Below are 14,694 nucleotides of genomic sequence, written 5' to 3'. Positions count from 1 at the left end.
ACTAGGGTGACAATAAAAAACATCGATATCAGGGATACCCCCTGACTCGGTTCCTTAGGCAAATATAAGTAACTGTGCCAATTTTGAGCCAAATCGGTTAAGGTTTAAGGGTCGCTAAAGATCGTTAAAGCTACAGATTGTCTAGGGAAACAGATTGGCCAATGTTTCTGGACACCAAACGCCCTTTACGCCCAGCAAAACTGGCAGTGTTGCAAGCGCAAAACATACGTTGCCAGTGCCTGTTTATTTTACACTGGCCAGTCTGTTTCCCTAGACAGTCTGTAGTTAAAGCTGGTGATCTCTTAAGATTTTATTTACAAAAAAAAAAAAATTCTTGTCACCCTAGTGCGCACTTGCAATTTTAAGATAAGAATCCTAGCAAAAGTGGCACAATCGAGCACACAAGCATTGATAGTATCGCAAATAACTCGCAAATAAGACCCACCTGGATTAAACTTTCATTTCAACCTATCAAATTGTAAAAGAAGCCACGCAGTTTGTCCACGATTGTCGATGCACTTTTTTGTATTGAAATTTGTCTACATAGGAGAGGGGGACAGAAATTTCAGGAAAAAAGTCCACATGGTTTATGAAAGGCCCCATAAGACATTAAACATATTTTAAAATTAAGTTGCTGCAATACAAAACAATACATACCAACTAACTAGTAAGAAAGTTTCGATTTTATGAAAAACAAAAAAGAAAAAACACAGAAAAGGATAACAATCAACTATTCGACTTTATTTGCATCATTGCTTCGTCGTACATTTCATTAAATGATTGCACATCATACAGATTGTACGCTTCGCCTGGTTCTATGCAACACTGTAGCGGCAATTTACGTTCCGCCAAACCTCGAACTTTCTCCTCAATGTTGCTTTCGTCACTGAGAGACGCCATTAGTGCCCTTCGTTTGGCCACTGTCGGGTCACAGCTTGATGGCACCGGCAGCTCCATCGGCTCCTCATCCACCTCCATTGGCTCTGGACGTGGTTTGCGTTTTCGCGCCAAGCACTTGTTTCGCTTGTGACCCGCATTTCCACAGTGATGACACACCACGTGTTTCTTCCGCTGACGCGTTGACCCCACCACATCCACGCCATCCAGTTGAACAACGTTCTCGAGCTCCTTCCTCAGCTGTGGAATCGCTCTCATGAAGGTATAGAGATATTCCAGATAAGAAATCGATTCCCCTTCGCGCACCATTTTCAGAATGATTGTGTTGTGTTGGAACAGCAAGTCCTTAAGTGGTTTATTTCCTTTGTCAAGGGAGTACAACTGCGCCCTCAGCCCTAAAACTGACATAGTGCGTTCCATTCGCAATCCGCAAGTCCTGTTGAAAAAAAAAAAAACTTTTTAAACCTTTTTTTAACTTAGCAAGTGCAGGCAAAATCTCACCTCTCACTTCAAAATATGGCCAATCGATTACCGTAGCACTAAAGACCAACCTCAGCACTGACCTAAGTGGCCCCAAAGAATCGATTTCTTATGTAGGGGGATTTATTCTAAACTCATCAAGCATCTCATGCAAAAATTCATAACGCAGTGCCGTGTAATGGCAGATAAACTTATCGCGCACACGAGAGGGATAGTTTTCATGAATGCTACTTTCCGGTCGGTCTCGCGTGCGCGACGCGTTATCAGCAATACGGCCCAAGCTTTCCTTTCGCCAGTGACAAAGCACATCCCGGGTTTGGTTGTCTAGCTTGGGTACGAACCCATTTGTGTGTTGGCATCCGGTGAATGAGGACGAACTGGGAAATCTGGTTGAAAACAGAATCCGCATGTTGTCTAAGCGCAAACTGCCCCTTCAATGTTTTATTGAATCGGGTAAAGAATACGACTTGTACGATTTGAATTCTTTTCATAACTTGTACAAAGAAACAGGAGGGCAAATTTAGACTGCAACTGTTTGGACTGCTTTTGTTAATTATGTTGTTTGGGTTTGTCAGTCAGGGTATTTACTAATTTGTATGTTTCAAATGTGAAAAAAAACGATGTTTCCAGTGATGGTCTCGGTGACGACGCCGACGTATTATTCTAAACTCAACAAGTATCTCTTGCAAAAATGTGTCGATCAACATACGAAAATTTGTTCCAATCCCATGTTCATAACGAAGTCCACTTGCAATTGCCGCGATGCTGCGAGGTAGCTGCCTGCGAAAACTCGGTGAGGACGCCGACCCCGACGTAGCTGTTCGGTGATGTCTCCGTTGACTTGCAATTGCCGCGTTACTGCGAGGTAGCTGCCTGTGATAACTCGGTGACGACGCCGACGCCGACGTAGCTGTTCGGCGATGTCTCCGTTGACTTGCAATTGCCGCGTTACTGCGAGGTAGCTGCCTGTGATAACTCGGTGACGACGCCGACGTAGCTGCCTGCGAGGTTGCTGTGAGGGGAACATACACAGCACACGGGCAATGTCTCCGTTGACTTGCAATTGCCGCGTTGCTGCGAGGTAACTGCCTGCGTTAACTCGGTGAGGACGCCAACCGAGCTGGCTGCGTTAACTCGGTGACGACGTCGACGCCGACGTAGCTGTTCGGCGATGTCTCCGTTGACTTGCAATTGCCGCGTTGCTGCGAGGTAGCTGCCTGCGATAACTCGGTGAGGACGTCGACGTAGCTGCCTGCGAGGTTGCTGTGAGGGGGACATACACAGCACACGGGCAATGTCTCCGTTGACTTGCAATTGCCGCGTTACTGCGAGGTAGCTGCCTGCGACAACTCGGTGACGACGCCGACGCCGACGTAGCTGTTCGGCGATGTCTCCGTTGACTTGCAATTGCCGCGTTACTGCGAGGTAGCTGCCTGCGATGACTACGGCGTTGGCTCCGGTGATGGCCCCAGTGATGGTTTCGGTGACGACGCCGACGAGTTTCTTTTTGACTCAGTTGCAAGTGAAATGCGAGTGCTCAGAAGGGGCGCCGACTCTGGGGGGGCACGGTACTTTTTGCCCCCCCTAAAATTTGGCTGAGGGGGCAGCGCATACATTGTGCCCCCCCAGAAATTTTGGAAGAAAAATATTTTTATTTCAAATGTAAAAAAACACAGAAATAATTGAAAATAGTATCTTAAACTTAAATGGAACATTGTTTGTACACACGGATAGAATTCTTGTAAGCGAATCCGTAAAATAGCTCAAAAACATTTGTTGTTTTCGAAATCGCTGAAATTTTTCGAACAAAATCGTTTACAATTTTCTGGATTTAGATGCATTTTTTTTCTAAATCGACAACGTTTTATCTATACCACTGTGCTCTCTAGGAAAATCAGTTATCTAGTACAAGAGCACAGAGGCATCGGTATATGATTTGAGAGATGTCGTCAACATAAATTTTACGAATTTGCTCATAAGATTTGTATCTGTGCATGTTGTTTCAAAAACAAAACCAATGTACTTTTTCCATAGCACCTTATCTACAATCACCAAGTTTTCAAACGCAACATTCTGCGATTTGCCATTGTAGATCAGGATTTAGCGAATATAAACTGAAACACTTTTCAAAATGGTCATTTGATGACTGCTTTACATTTACAAAAATGCTGAGGAATTCAATATTTTTTTTAGTAATTTTAGAAAGGATTTGAAAAGATTTCAAATACATTTGTTAACCGTTCTATACCAATTTTAGCTGAAAAATACAATTGTTTCAAAAAGTAAATTTTGGAAACTAGAACACCGATTTACTGAGAAGCTGACAAATTAAAACATAATCTGAGACAATTCCACATTATAATCATAAAACACAAGTGTATTGCTTTCTGCAATTCATGATCGATTTAAAAAAATAAAAAGGCTATAGAAATTTTAACTGCATCCTAAAAAAATATATCAAAAAATCAGGGAGTAGAAAATAATACTTAAAAATTGAATATTAAATTCTTAAATTCTTAAATCCCTAAATTCTTAAATCTTTATATTCTTAAATTATTAAATCCTTAAATTCTTAAATTCTTAAATTCTTAAATTCTTAAATTCTTAAATTCTTAAATTCTTAAATTCTTAAATTCTTAAATTCTTAAATTCTTAAATTCTTAAATTCTTAAATTCTTAAATCTTAAATTCTTAAATCTTAAATTCTTAAATTCTTAAATTCTTAAATTCTTAAATTCTTAAATTCTTAAATCTTAAATTCTTAAATTCTTAAATTCTTAAATTCTTAAATTCTTAAATCTTAAATTCTTAAATTCTTAAATTCTTAAATCTTAAATTCTTAAATTCTTAAATTCTTAAATTCTTAAATTCTTAAATTCTTAAATTCTTAAATTCTTAAATCTTAAATTCTTAAATTCTTAAATTCTTAAATTCTTAAATCTTAAATTCTTAAATTCTTAAATCTTAAATTTTAAATTCTTAAATTTAAATTCTTAAATTCTTAAATTCTTAAATTCTTAAATTCTTAAATTCTTAAATTCTTAAATTCTTAAATTCTTAAATTCTTAAATTCTTAAATTTTAAATTCTTAAATTCTTAAATTCTTAAATTCTTAAATTCTTAAATTCTTAAATTCTTTAATTCATAAATTCTCTTCTTTTGAAATTTTCGATTTTTTTTAAACATTGAATTTTATTGTTATTTCTAAATTTCAGATTGTTTAAATTTCTGCTTTTGATTTCTTAACATTTTCAAGTCATGAGTTTTTGTAACCCTAGATTTTTTTCTTTATTTTTTTCTTTTTATGCGATGCGTTACGTTTTTTTAATTTGTAAATTTCTCTGGAACGACGCAACATTTTTGCAATCTTTTAAAAGCAATTTGTAGGTTGAAGGTTCAGATCTAAAAAACGCCTTTGAAGCATTCAAAAATAAAGAGAGGTTTCTCTGTATTTTTTTTTAATTTTGGAATATTGAATTTGGTGTATCTGTTTTTTTTCTAAATTGCAGATTTGAAAAATGGATATTTTTTTAAATGTGTAATTGTATTCTCAAATTTCTGAAGTTCTAAATTTTTGCATTTAACTTTTGTTTTTAGTTTTAGAATATTTGTATTGTTGAATTTCTAAATATCTGATTATTTTTATTATTGACTGTTACTTCTAGAAAATAACTACGAATATGACAATGAGAATGAATTCGCCTTCCAAACATATGAAAAATTCCCTCCAATTAACATTCTCAATCACGTTTTAATAAATTATATATTTCTTAAAAAATGGATTCCGGATGAAAAAAATCCGTATCACATCGTAATATTTTTTTTTTTAATTCGTGATATACAAGAAACATAAACATATAATCGCCACTCTTACCTATTGATTTCGGAAAACAACCGTGCCCCCCCAACATTTTGGACTAGTCGGCGCCCCTGGCTCAGATGATCGAAGAGAACGAGTTAGCCGTAGCGTATGGCTAGCAAGCAGGTCAACTTCAATTTCAGTGGCTGCATCGTTTTGATTCGTAGTGTTGTTTACTAATTTTTGAATGAAGCCGCCAATCTGTTTGCCGTTCGTGTGCACAAAACATCATCGCGGTATTTTTCAGGTGGTCTAATTAACTGCACTTGACTGAGCGGCGGATTGAAATTTTTTTTTTTTTGCAATTCCGTCGTGAAACTACTTACTTTTCCTGTCATTCTTGAACGACGAAATAGCCTACTTTTCTGTACCAAAAATAACAGAATCGAATAGCAACTCTTTTCAAAATAAATGCTGAAAAGTTCTACTTTTCAGCACTGAAATGGGTGCTGCAAAGTTGAACTTTTCAGCACTTGTTTCGAAAAGTAACTTATTTCAACTTTTTTTTTGATTTAAACGATTTATTGACAAAATACATGAAAATTTGACTTAAAATTTCCCTCGATGGGTGTTTTTCGGAATTGCAAAAAATGTTGTATGGATTTCATTGCAAAACTTGATTTTTTTCATTTTTTTTTTCCTCTTTTTGCAACTTATTGCATAAACTACTATTTGTGTACTTTTCTTTCATTGTTTTTCACCAGAATATCTTTTTGTTATATTAGGGCTCCATAAATCAGGTAGCCTGTTTAATAATATTTTTTTAGCGAATCCAAATACGCTAATTGGAACGACTGACAACTGTCAAAAGCATGAATCCACGTGCTCGGAAATCTTCGAAAAAACCCCATGTGAACATCAGTTTGACAACTAGTTATGACGGTTGAGTCCTTTTTTATTTCGAATCCGATTGAATTTGCGAGAATTCCGACTAACGCACGTTCGAACTAGCGAATTTGAATTAACGAATCCGCTCTGTACTCTAATCGATGGCTCACATAGCAGCACATGATGTCATCACTTCCGCAGGGCGGGGGATGATAAGAAAACCCAGTACTTGGCGCGTAAACTCAAGCTCCTTCTATAGGACCAAGTGGATGAGGTTGAGGGTGACACAGCTATTGTGGCATATTAGCCGTTTGTCTTAAGGCCAAAACAGCCAAAACTAAAGACTATTTAAGTGATTTTTATTTGTGGACTCGCAATCCAAAGGTCGTCAGTTCAAACACTGGGGTGGAAGGTTCCTTGGAGTAAAAAGAGGTTTGGGTGCCCTCCCCATTCAAGCCTTCGGACTCCTAGGTTCGAGCAGAAACTTGCAATAGAGACCACAAAAGACCTGGGGGTCGTTAATGTGGATGGTTTGATGTTTTGATTATTTGTGAAAGATGCATTGCAACATCCTCTATCCATATATTTAGACATGTATGACTGTCATCAAAGCTTTCACCCGTTCTGTGTAGAACGCAAAAGAAACGCCCCAAGTTTGTTTAAGAAAAAGCACAAATTTATCGTATATATTATTTTGTTGTTGTTGTTGCTGTTTTCACCTTACAGGCTACACGTGTTGCTCAGTAAATCAGTAAAACCCTAAAAATATCGCTTTCATATTTCGGATTTCGACCTCTGCTTAAACGCCCTTAGTTGGGACTGGAACTGCTTAGTTTTTTGTTTGCTTTTTAAAACTTTTTTTTCTCTTTTGCGTGTATTAATTATAACTTATATCATAACATAGAATGCGATTTTGTTGCGTAAGACTTGTTTTGCGCGTTTAAAATTTTATAACCCAGTTTTGAGTTGATATTTTTTCCTTTTTTTGCCTCAAACGCGTTCACTCAAATATTTGTCCAGTACTTGCTAAATTAGAGTAAATTGATGTATTTTCTGTTTCACTTGTTGCCATCAAAACGAACATTCTCCTCCTATATTGATAGTAATATACTTCTCCAACGTGTTTCTCCACCTCCTCCGTCATGATACTACAATATACTTACAAAATATACGAGATAAAGTAGATATTTGTATAAAAATATATATTGTATTGTACGCATAATTCCTCCTTCCAAAGTAATACTTTATTATTTTTACACTTTCTGACTGCCTGCTTTCAAATTTTCCACTCAAAATCTTCCTTTTTTTTCTCGTGTTGTTTTCCGTCGTCTTCCGTCTTACTTTTTAGGTTATTTTATCATTTCCAAGATTCACCGCTCGGGAAATTAAACTATTACACAATATCAATGAAAAAGAAGAGTAAGTTACATTTACACAACGGATGTTTGATGGTTTTTACAGCACACACAATTAGGGAAACAAGTGTCTTTGCTTCGTACTTAAATGTTGATATCGTCGATTTTTCGGAAAATATTTTCAAACAATAAGTGATAACTTTTGAATTCCTAAAAATAATTGCGACCAGTAAGCAAGATAAAACCTGTATTTTTGTTTGAATTTTGTATAATCGATGAAATACAAAGATTTTTTTAACAGAAAGTTTGAAAAACCAATATTGTTTGAATTATCTCATCCCAGTTACCCTTTCCAAAGATACATAAATTTTGTTTGAAATAATAAAACTTAATTTTCAAATTAAACTTGAAAGATTCTTCCACAAACTCCCCACAAAAATATCCAAAAACCCAGTCGAGATCGACAAAAGACTTTAACACGGTTAACATTTCATAAATTTGTGAATTTAGTTCAAAATTTGGTTGGTTACCATATCAAAAGATATAAAAAAATATCTTACCCAATTTCTAACTTCCTGTACATTAACCATAAATTCACAAATATATTTGAAACTTCTTTTCTATGTTAAATTGCTGGCAACCCTACGATAATGCAACAGTATTTATTTAACTTTTCCTGTGTTGTAATTCGGTGAAAAATAAAATATTGTAAGACTGTCATAAAAGTTGTATATCTAGTCACTCTGGCAACTATTCAGAAAAAAAGATTACATTATTATAATGCTGGTCACCCTGTCAAAAGGTTACAAAATGTTTTTCTTTCATTTGCTCTAAAATACTTATGAAAATAGGGTAAAGTGTGAAATTAAACCTACAGAAATTATGTTTCTTTCAGTTAAATTAATGGCAACCCTACCAAAATCATAAAAATATGCCTTTTCACAATAATAAAACAAACAATATTCGAGAACCCGATCAAAATTAAGTTTGAAGCCTTAATTCAATCATATCTGGTAACCTTATTTGATTACCGTTAAAAAATTACTGCGCTTCGAGCATTTTTAGTTTCGGGTAAAAATAGTATTTAATGCCGACACCAAACAGAGTGGCGAAATGTGGAACTAATTTGACAGCTACATGTCGAAACATTCATTGAAAGGGATCATATTTGCCACAACAAATTTTTGAAATTCTTGAAATGATCTGAGTCACACTTCTTTTCTCGGAAATTCAAAAAAATAGTAAAATTAACATTTGTTTGTCTTCTTCTTCCCTTCATGTGGACTAAAAGTGGGTTCTGTTTACCTATTGCTATTGCACAACAGCTGGCTGTAACGTATGTTTATGTACTTTTGTGTGGATTTGTTATTCTCTGTTTACTTGTGTTTTTTTATGTTAACGGTACTATTCTGGTGTAGCTTTGTTATCTTGATTTTATATTTTTGTTTGTTTGTCTCTGTCACTATATTTCGTTATACATTTGTGTTTTTCTGCGTTTGATTTTCTCTGTTTTGTATTGTGAAGTTTCTGTGTCTCCCTTTCTCTTTCTCTCTCTACAGGTATCGCTCGTCTCGTTCGCTGTGTCTACTTGAAAAATAATAAAATAGCATTTGTGGGATATCCTTTCTCGTTATAGTTTTCATAATTCTCTGAACGACAAATATCAATTCTTCTTCGGTTATATGAAATATGATAGGGGGTTTCTCTTGTGTTTGTTTTATACTCTATGTTGTATTGTTGAAATTTCGTACGTTTTTCGTCTTCTTTCCTTCACTTGTGTTGTAGTTGCTGTAATTATTTGAACATCGCTTTGGTAAGTGTTTTTTGTTTAGTTTATGTTTTCATCTGCAACTCTTGTTGTGTTTTGTGTTCGCTATTGTGTCAACAGTATTTATTTTTCTTCTCTTTTTTTCGTTAGTTTGTACTTTGAATTCTTTTTATACTTTTTTGTTGTGTGTTGCTGCTGCATGCGATAGTGTTTTGTTTTTAGTTTTATTTTGTTTCATCTGTGTGTGTCCTCTAGTAGTGAGTAAGATAGGAGATTTTTTGTATTTTTCAAACGATTCCTTTTTCGGTACTTTTTTGTTGTAGATAGGTAGACATAGTTTTTTTTATGCAAGGTAGTCTATATTTCAGCGGCGGTTTCCGATGCAATTCCGTTCCTGTTTCCGTTTGCGTTCTCTCGAATCCGGTTTACCAAAACTCCGTTCCAATCTCAACGTAACAACTGTTTACAGCAAAATCCGTTTCCCCCATCTTTATTACTTGTCTGTTAAAACTTCTTTTTATGCATATATATTTAAGTCATCGTGTAATACTTTGGTTTAATATATAGTTTCTGTTTTAGCTTAAACATCTCTTCCGCTGTGCTTTTGGTTTCTCTCAATACTCAGTACAAAATATATATATTATTCTTAAAGATATCTGACTACCGTACGTCGTGTTTTATTCTTTTTTTTTTCTTAACTTCTCCCGTACAGTAAATAAAATATTACACTTTCTCCAATTGTTGTATATCGTCGTATAACTGCGCGGCCACCAAATATCTACTAATCGCAAACTCTCGATAAGAAAAAATATTATCCGTCTTTTAGTTTATTGATTTCGTATATTCTCAATATTTTAGTCTCTCTGCTTTTAGTCTCGATCGCGTGGATTTTTTGTCTCGAAATATTATTGCTATTATTCATATCTGCGTTAGAGGCGAAGATTTCGGTTTTCGACTTTGGAAAGTTGGTCGGAGCAGTTCTATGCAAAATTACCTTTTTTTTTTGTTTTCGCTGGAATTATTCAAAACACAAAAAGTTGGCAGGTGGCATAACCCTTAAAAAGAACAATTGAGGAAACATCAATTTAAAATTATTTATCGAATTTAGGCTCAAATTTGTGATATTATTGTACACAACGATAAAGCTATTTTTTCTGAGTACAATGACCCGCACCGCAAAGAATTTAAAAATGGATTTTTAAATCAATTAAAAAAATAACTTCGCGAACCATCTTGACAGAAAATGTCCTACTTGACAGCTCGTTTCAAGGGGACCATAGTTGATCCATCGAAAAAATGTTGTCTTTTCATTTTTTTTGCATTCAAATTAAAAAAAAGTTGTGCACAAAAATTTATAAATGGGCTATATAGAACCCTATTGCAATGTTATTTGGCAGCACTTTTATGAGATATTAATTAATAGTTAGGTGGAATTAATAGAACACTTCAAGGGGGTGTACCCCATTTGGCATAATGGACATTTGGCATAACGGGTTTTCAAGAAGGACGTTTGGCATAATGGACGTTTGGCATAATTGGTCCAATACATCAGGGACGTTTGGCATAATGGACATTTGGCATAATGGATGTTTGGCATAACTCGTTCAAAAACCATCAAGAACGTTTGGCATAATGGACATTTGGCATAATGGACGTTTGGCATAACTCGTTCAAAAACCATCAAGGACGTTTGGCATAATGGACATTTGGCATAATGGACGTTTGGCATAACTCGTTCAAAAACCATATAGGACGTTTGGTATAGTGGACGTTGGGCATAATTATTACTAGATTTTATTTTTGTTTTATTTTATAAGTACTTCTCATTTTCACGAATGAAAATGTATTGTTTATTTGCCGTTCAGAGATTACTATTAGTTTTTTCGAAAAACTAGGTATCTCTTTATTTTTTCCCCAACAGTAAATTGTTTCCTTTTTGAATAATTCACAATAATTCTTTTGAATGAAATTTTGATATTTTTATTGAACATTTTGTTTAAAGAAGGAAATATCTCTTGTTAGCTTTACATTTTCCCCTTTCAATATAATTAACAATAACATATTTTGAATAAAATTTTCCCATTTATATGAAATTCAACTTAATGATGAAAAAACCACTTCTAATTTTCGACAATTGAGCTGTTATAATGCAATTTTCCCTTCTTTTGATCATAATTTAACTTGAAGAAGGAAAAATCTCTAAATAAATCCACATTTTTCCCTTTTTTCGAATTCAATCTAAAGAACACCCAGAACTGGGCAGCACTCGTCCGACACGAGAGTAGCGGTAAGATTTACAGATACATAGAACACAGTTCTAGATGACCGAGAGAATTATGCCCTCGAGTCCATTTCAAGAAAAAGTTCATCCTTCAAAACAAAAAGTGTTGGCCTTTAATAGAATAACTCAATAACTAAACTGCCTTGGCCACAACAGCTTGGTGACACAAGAGTAGTCAGATGTCGATGTATGACCCATGTTGAAGATTTACTGTTTTAATTAATTCATGAAATTAATTGTTTTGCAGATTTCGATTTTACTTTTCATTAAATATTTTGCAATTTAGTTGTTTTATGAAATTTTCCCATATTTCATATACAACTTAAGAAGGAAAATTCTCGTATAGATGTTCTCTCAAACATTTCTATCATTTTTGCACATTTTTTCTCTGTTGCTTTATTTTTTGCAATAAAGTTGTGTATGCAATTTTCCCTTCTTGTATTTATTTAAAACTAATCTTAAAGAAGAGAAAATTGTTTAAAAAATTAATTGCTAATTAAATTGATTTTTTGAATAGAGGTTGGTGAAAAACATAAAAATAATGCGATTGTCAAACATTTTAAGAGTGGCAAAATGTGAATCTTTAAATAGACTTTTCCTTCTATAAGTTTAATTTTATATAAAAGAAGGGAAAATTTCATAAACAAAGGCAATTGTCAAGTATTCAAAACGTATTTTTTATGAGATTTTCCCTTCTAAAAGTTAAATTTAAAATAAAAGAAGGGAAAATTTCATAACAACTCATTTGCCAAATATTTAAAGAAAGAAAAATGAACATGAATATTAAAGAAGGGAAAATTTAATTAAAAATAATAATTGCAAAATATTAAAAAAACAAAAACTGCACATCTTTTGAGAGATTTTATCTACTATTAGTTTTAAAATTAAAGAAGAGAAAATTGCTTTAAAAATATTAATTGCATTTTTTTAAGAAAGAGCAAATGTACATACATTCTTCAGGTTGAATTCAAAAAAGGAGGGAAAAGGGAAAATAGTGTAAAATTTTTATTGCAAAATATTTAAAGACTGGCAAAACTTACATCTCTTTGTTAGTTGAATTTAAAATAAAACAAAGAAAAAAATTAATAGAAAAAATTAGCTGCTATTTCAAAAGGAGAAAATCTTAATTTTATATAGACACTTTCTAAAAAAGAATTTTAAATAATTTTATGAAAAAATGCAGCTTTTAATGTAAAACTATCTGTTTAGAAAATAGGATAAAAGCTATAAGTTATTATTCTTTACAAACAATTTATACTAATTTAACAAACAAAAAAAGCTAGCAATAATTATGCCAAACGTCCATTATGCCAAATGTCCATTATGCCAAACGTCCTTGATAGTTTTTGAACGAGTTATGCCAAACGTCCATTATGCCAAATGTCCATTATGCCAAACGTCCCTGATGTCTTGGACCAATTATGCCAAACGTCCATTATGCCAAACGTCCTTCTTAAAAACCCGTTATGCCAAATGTCCATTATGCCAAATGGGGTACACCCCTTCAAGGCATTCCCATCACTCTAAGCGGTGGTGGCTGAATGATGCTCGATAATCCGGGATGTTTCTAGATATTTACTAAAACCAAGTACACCAAGCAGTAGAGCAGCTTTTTGTGATCATTTCTGTTGAATTTTACTTTTACCAAAAGTTATTCCTACTCCTTTTATAAGCATTTTACAAAAATATTTCTTTAGTCTATTCTAGTCACAAAAGAATGCACTGAAGCCCACGCAATTTCTATTATCGGCCATGTTCTTCTTTCTTTCAGCGCACTTGTGTGTCTGCCAAGTGTTGTCAGTTCAAATCATTTGCACACCACTGTTAGGTAAAAAGTACTACTTCCATTGAAAGTCTTCTGGCATCGATAAGAATAGATAATACGTCGAGTGTTTCAGGGCAGTTGTTTATTCGATAGCGCTTGCTAATCAATTACATGTTTCGGTATTATTTTTCAAGTGAGTTTGCGTTAGCGCAAGTGAAAAGATGATTATGGCAACTTTCGTTAAGCGATTGAGTTGATAACAATCTTGTGTATGTTCAAACAAAGTGATTAGATTTCCGCAAAATAGAAATAGAAATAGAAATGTCGAGATGGAGCTGTTGCTGATAAGTTTATGGCCTAAACGGTTTTTAGCTTTAATCGAGCAACAAACTCCCTATATGCCAAAGATAAATGACTGACGAGAATAAGTATATTTCCCATACTTTCAGCCTACAAAGGCCGGTGAGTATTTTTTTACAAATTGATTTAAAAACTTATTTAAACCCTTTGTTTGGGGTCGTAAAAAGTGACATTGTGCTGATCAAAACGAGCTTTATCTTTGTAAACAATAATATTAATAATTTCGAGAAAAATTAGAATCCTGCGCTCCAATTAATCGCCGCAGAAAGATAACGTCGCAATGCAATGCATATACGTTGTCTATGGAAACCAAAAGTTGTTGATATTATTTCACGGACACAAACACACAAACACCAGTACTTGTTTACGTTTTGCACTGCGGCTGTCATGCGCTAATTTTCTCTTGGCCTTCGAGATAATCGCCAAAATCTATTACTTCTTGATAGGCGCAATTTATACCTATTTGTAGGACCCATTTGTTGGTTTTAAATTACTTCTCCAACAACAGGAATATTTTTTCGAACATTCTTACAAAAAAAATGTTCAGCTCAAAAAAATGCAAGGTGGTGATGTCAAAGACATAAACAAATAATAAAAAATATTTTGTCAGAATTGACATTTCTCGCTGTCAAAAGCCAGCTGCTCCAACAGAGCCAAACTGAAGCAATTTTCAAAGAAAATCCAGTTTGACGTTTCCAGTTCCAAAGGAACCGGAGGGGTAGGCCGATTTGGTGCCCACTTTTTGGAGTCGAGTGGCTTGTAGTGTCGTCGATATTAGGCTTTTGAACATATCTGTTTTCATACAGATTCATTCTCAAAAGCTATGAAAAAATTTAACCTTTCTTTGTGGCACAAAAACACGCCTGAAAATTATTTCTGATCACTTTTTTAATGCAAAAAAAAGACAAAACAACATTTAACGATGGATCAACTTGGGTCCCCTTGGAACGAGCTGTCAGTCGTTCCAACCAGCGAATTCGGATTCGCTAATTCGAATGCAGAATTAACGAATGAAACTCTGGCCTTATAAATTTCAATAATTTTTACTAAAACTTTAGACTATTGGTACGTTCGTTTGATGGCTAGTGCCACACTGAGTGC

General features: G+C 34.2%; 1 protein-coding gene across 1 annotated transcript; it reads right to left on the bottom strand.

The window, feature by feature from the left end:
* Positions 1 to 720: 720 nt before the first annotated feature.
* LOC119770304 lies at positions 721 to 1,459 on the bottom strand. Its single transcript, XM_038264931.1, has 2 exons — positions 1,399 to 1,459; positions 721 to 1,333 (listed from the first exon to the last, which is right to left on the bottom strand). Exon 2 carries the CDS (start codon positions 1,315 to 1,317, stop codon positions 727 to 729), a length of 591 nt encoding a protein of 196 aa, XP_038120859.1. The 5' UTR covers positions 1,318 to 1,333; positions 1,399 to 1,459; the 3' UTR covers positions 721 to 726.
* Between the last annotated feature and the right edge of the window lie 13,235 nt (positions 1,460 to 14,694).

This window comes from Culex quinquefasciatus, chromosome 3 (genome assembly GCF_015732765.1).
Source record: "Culex quinquefasciatus strain JHB chromosome 3, VPISU_Cqui_1.0_pri_paternal, whole genome shotgun sequence".
NCBI classification, from domain to species: domain Eukaryota; kingdom Metazoa; phylum Arthropoda; class Insecta; order Diptera; family Culicidae; genus Culex; species Culex quinquefasciatus.
This window is presented reverse-complemented; position numbering and strand designations above follow the sequence as displayed.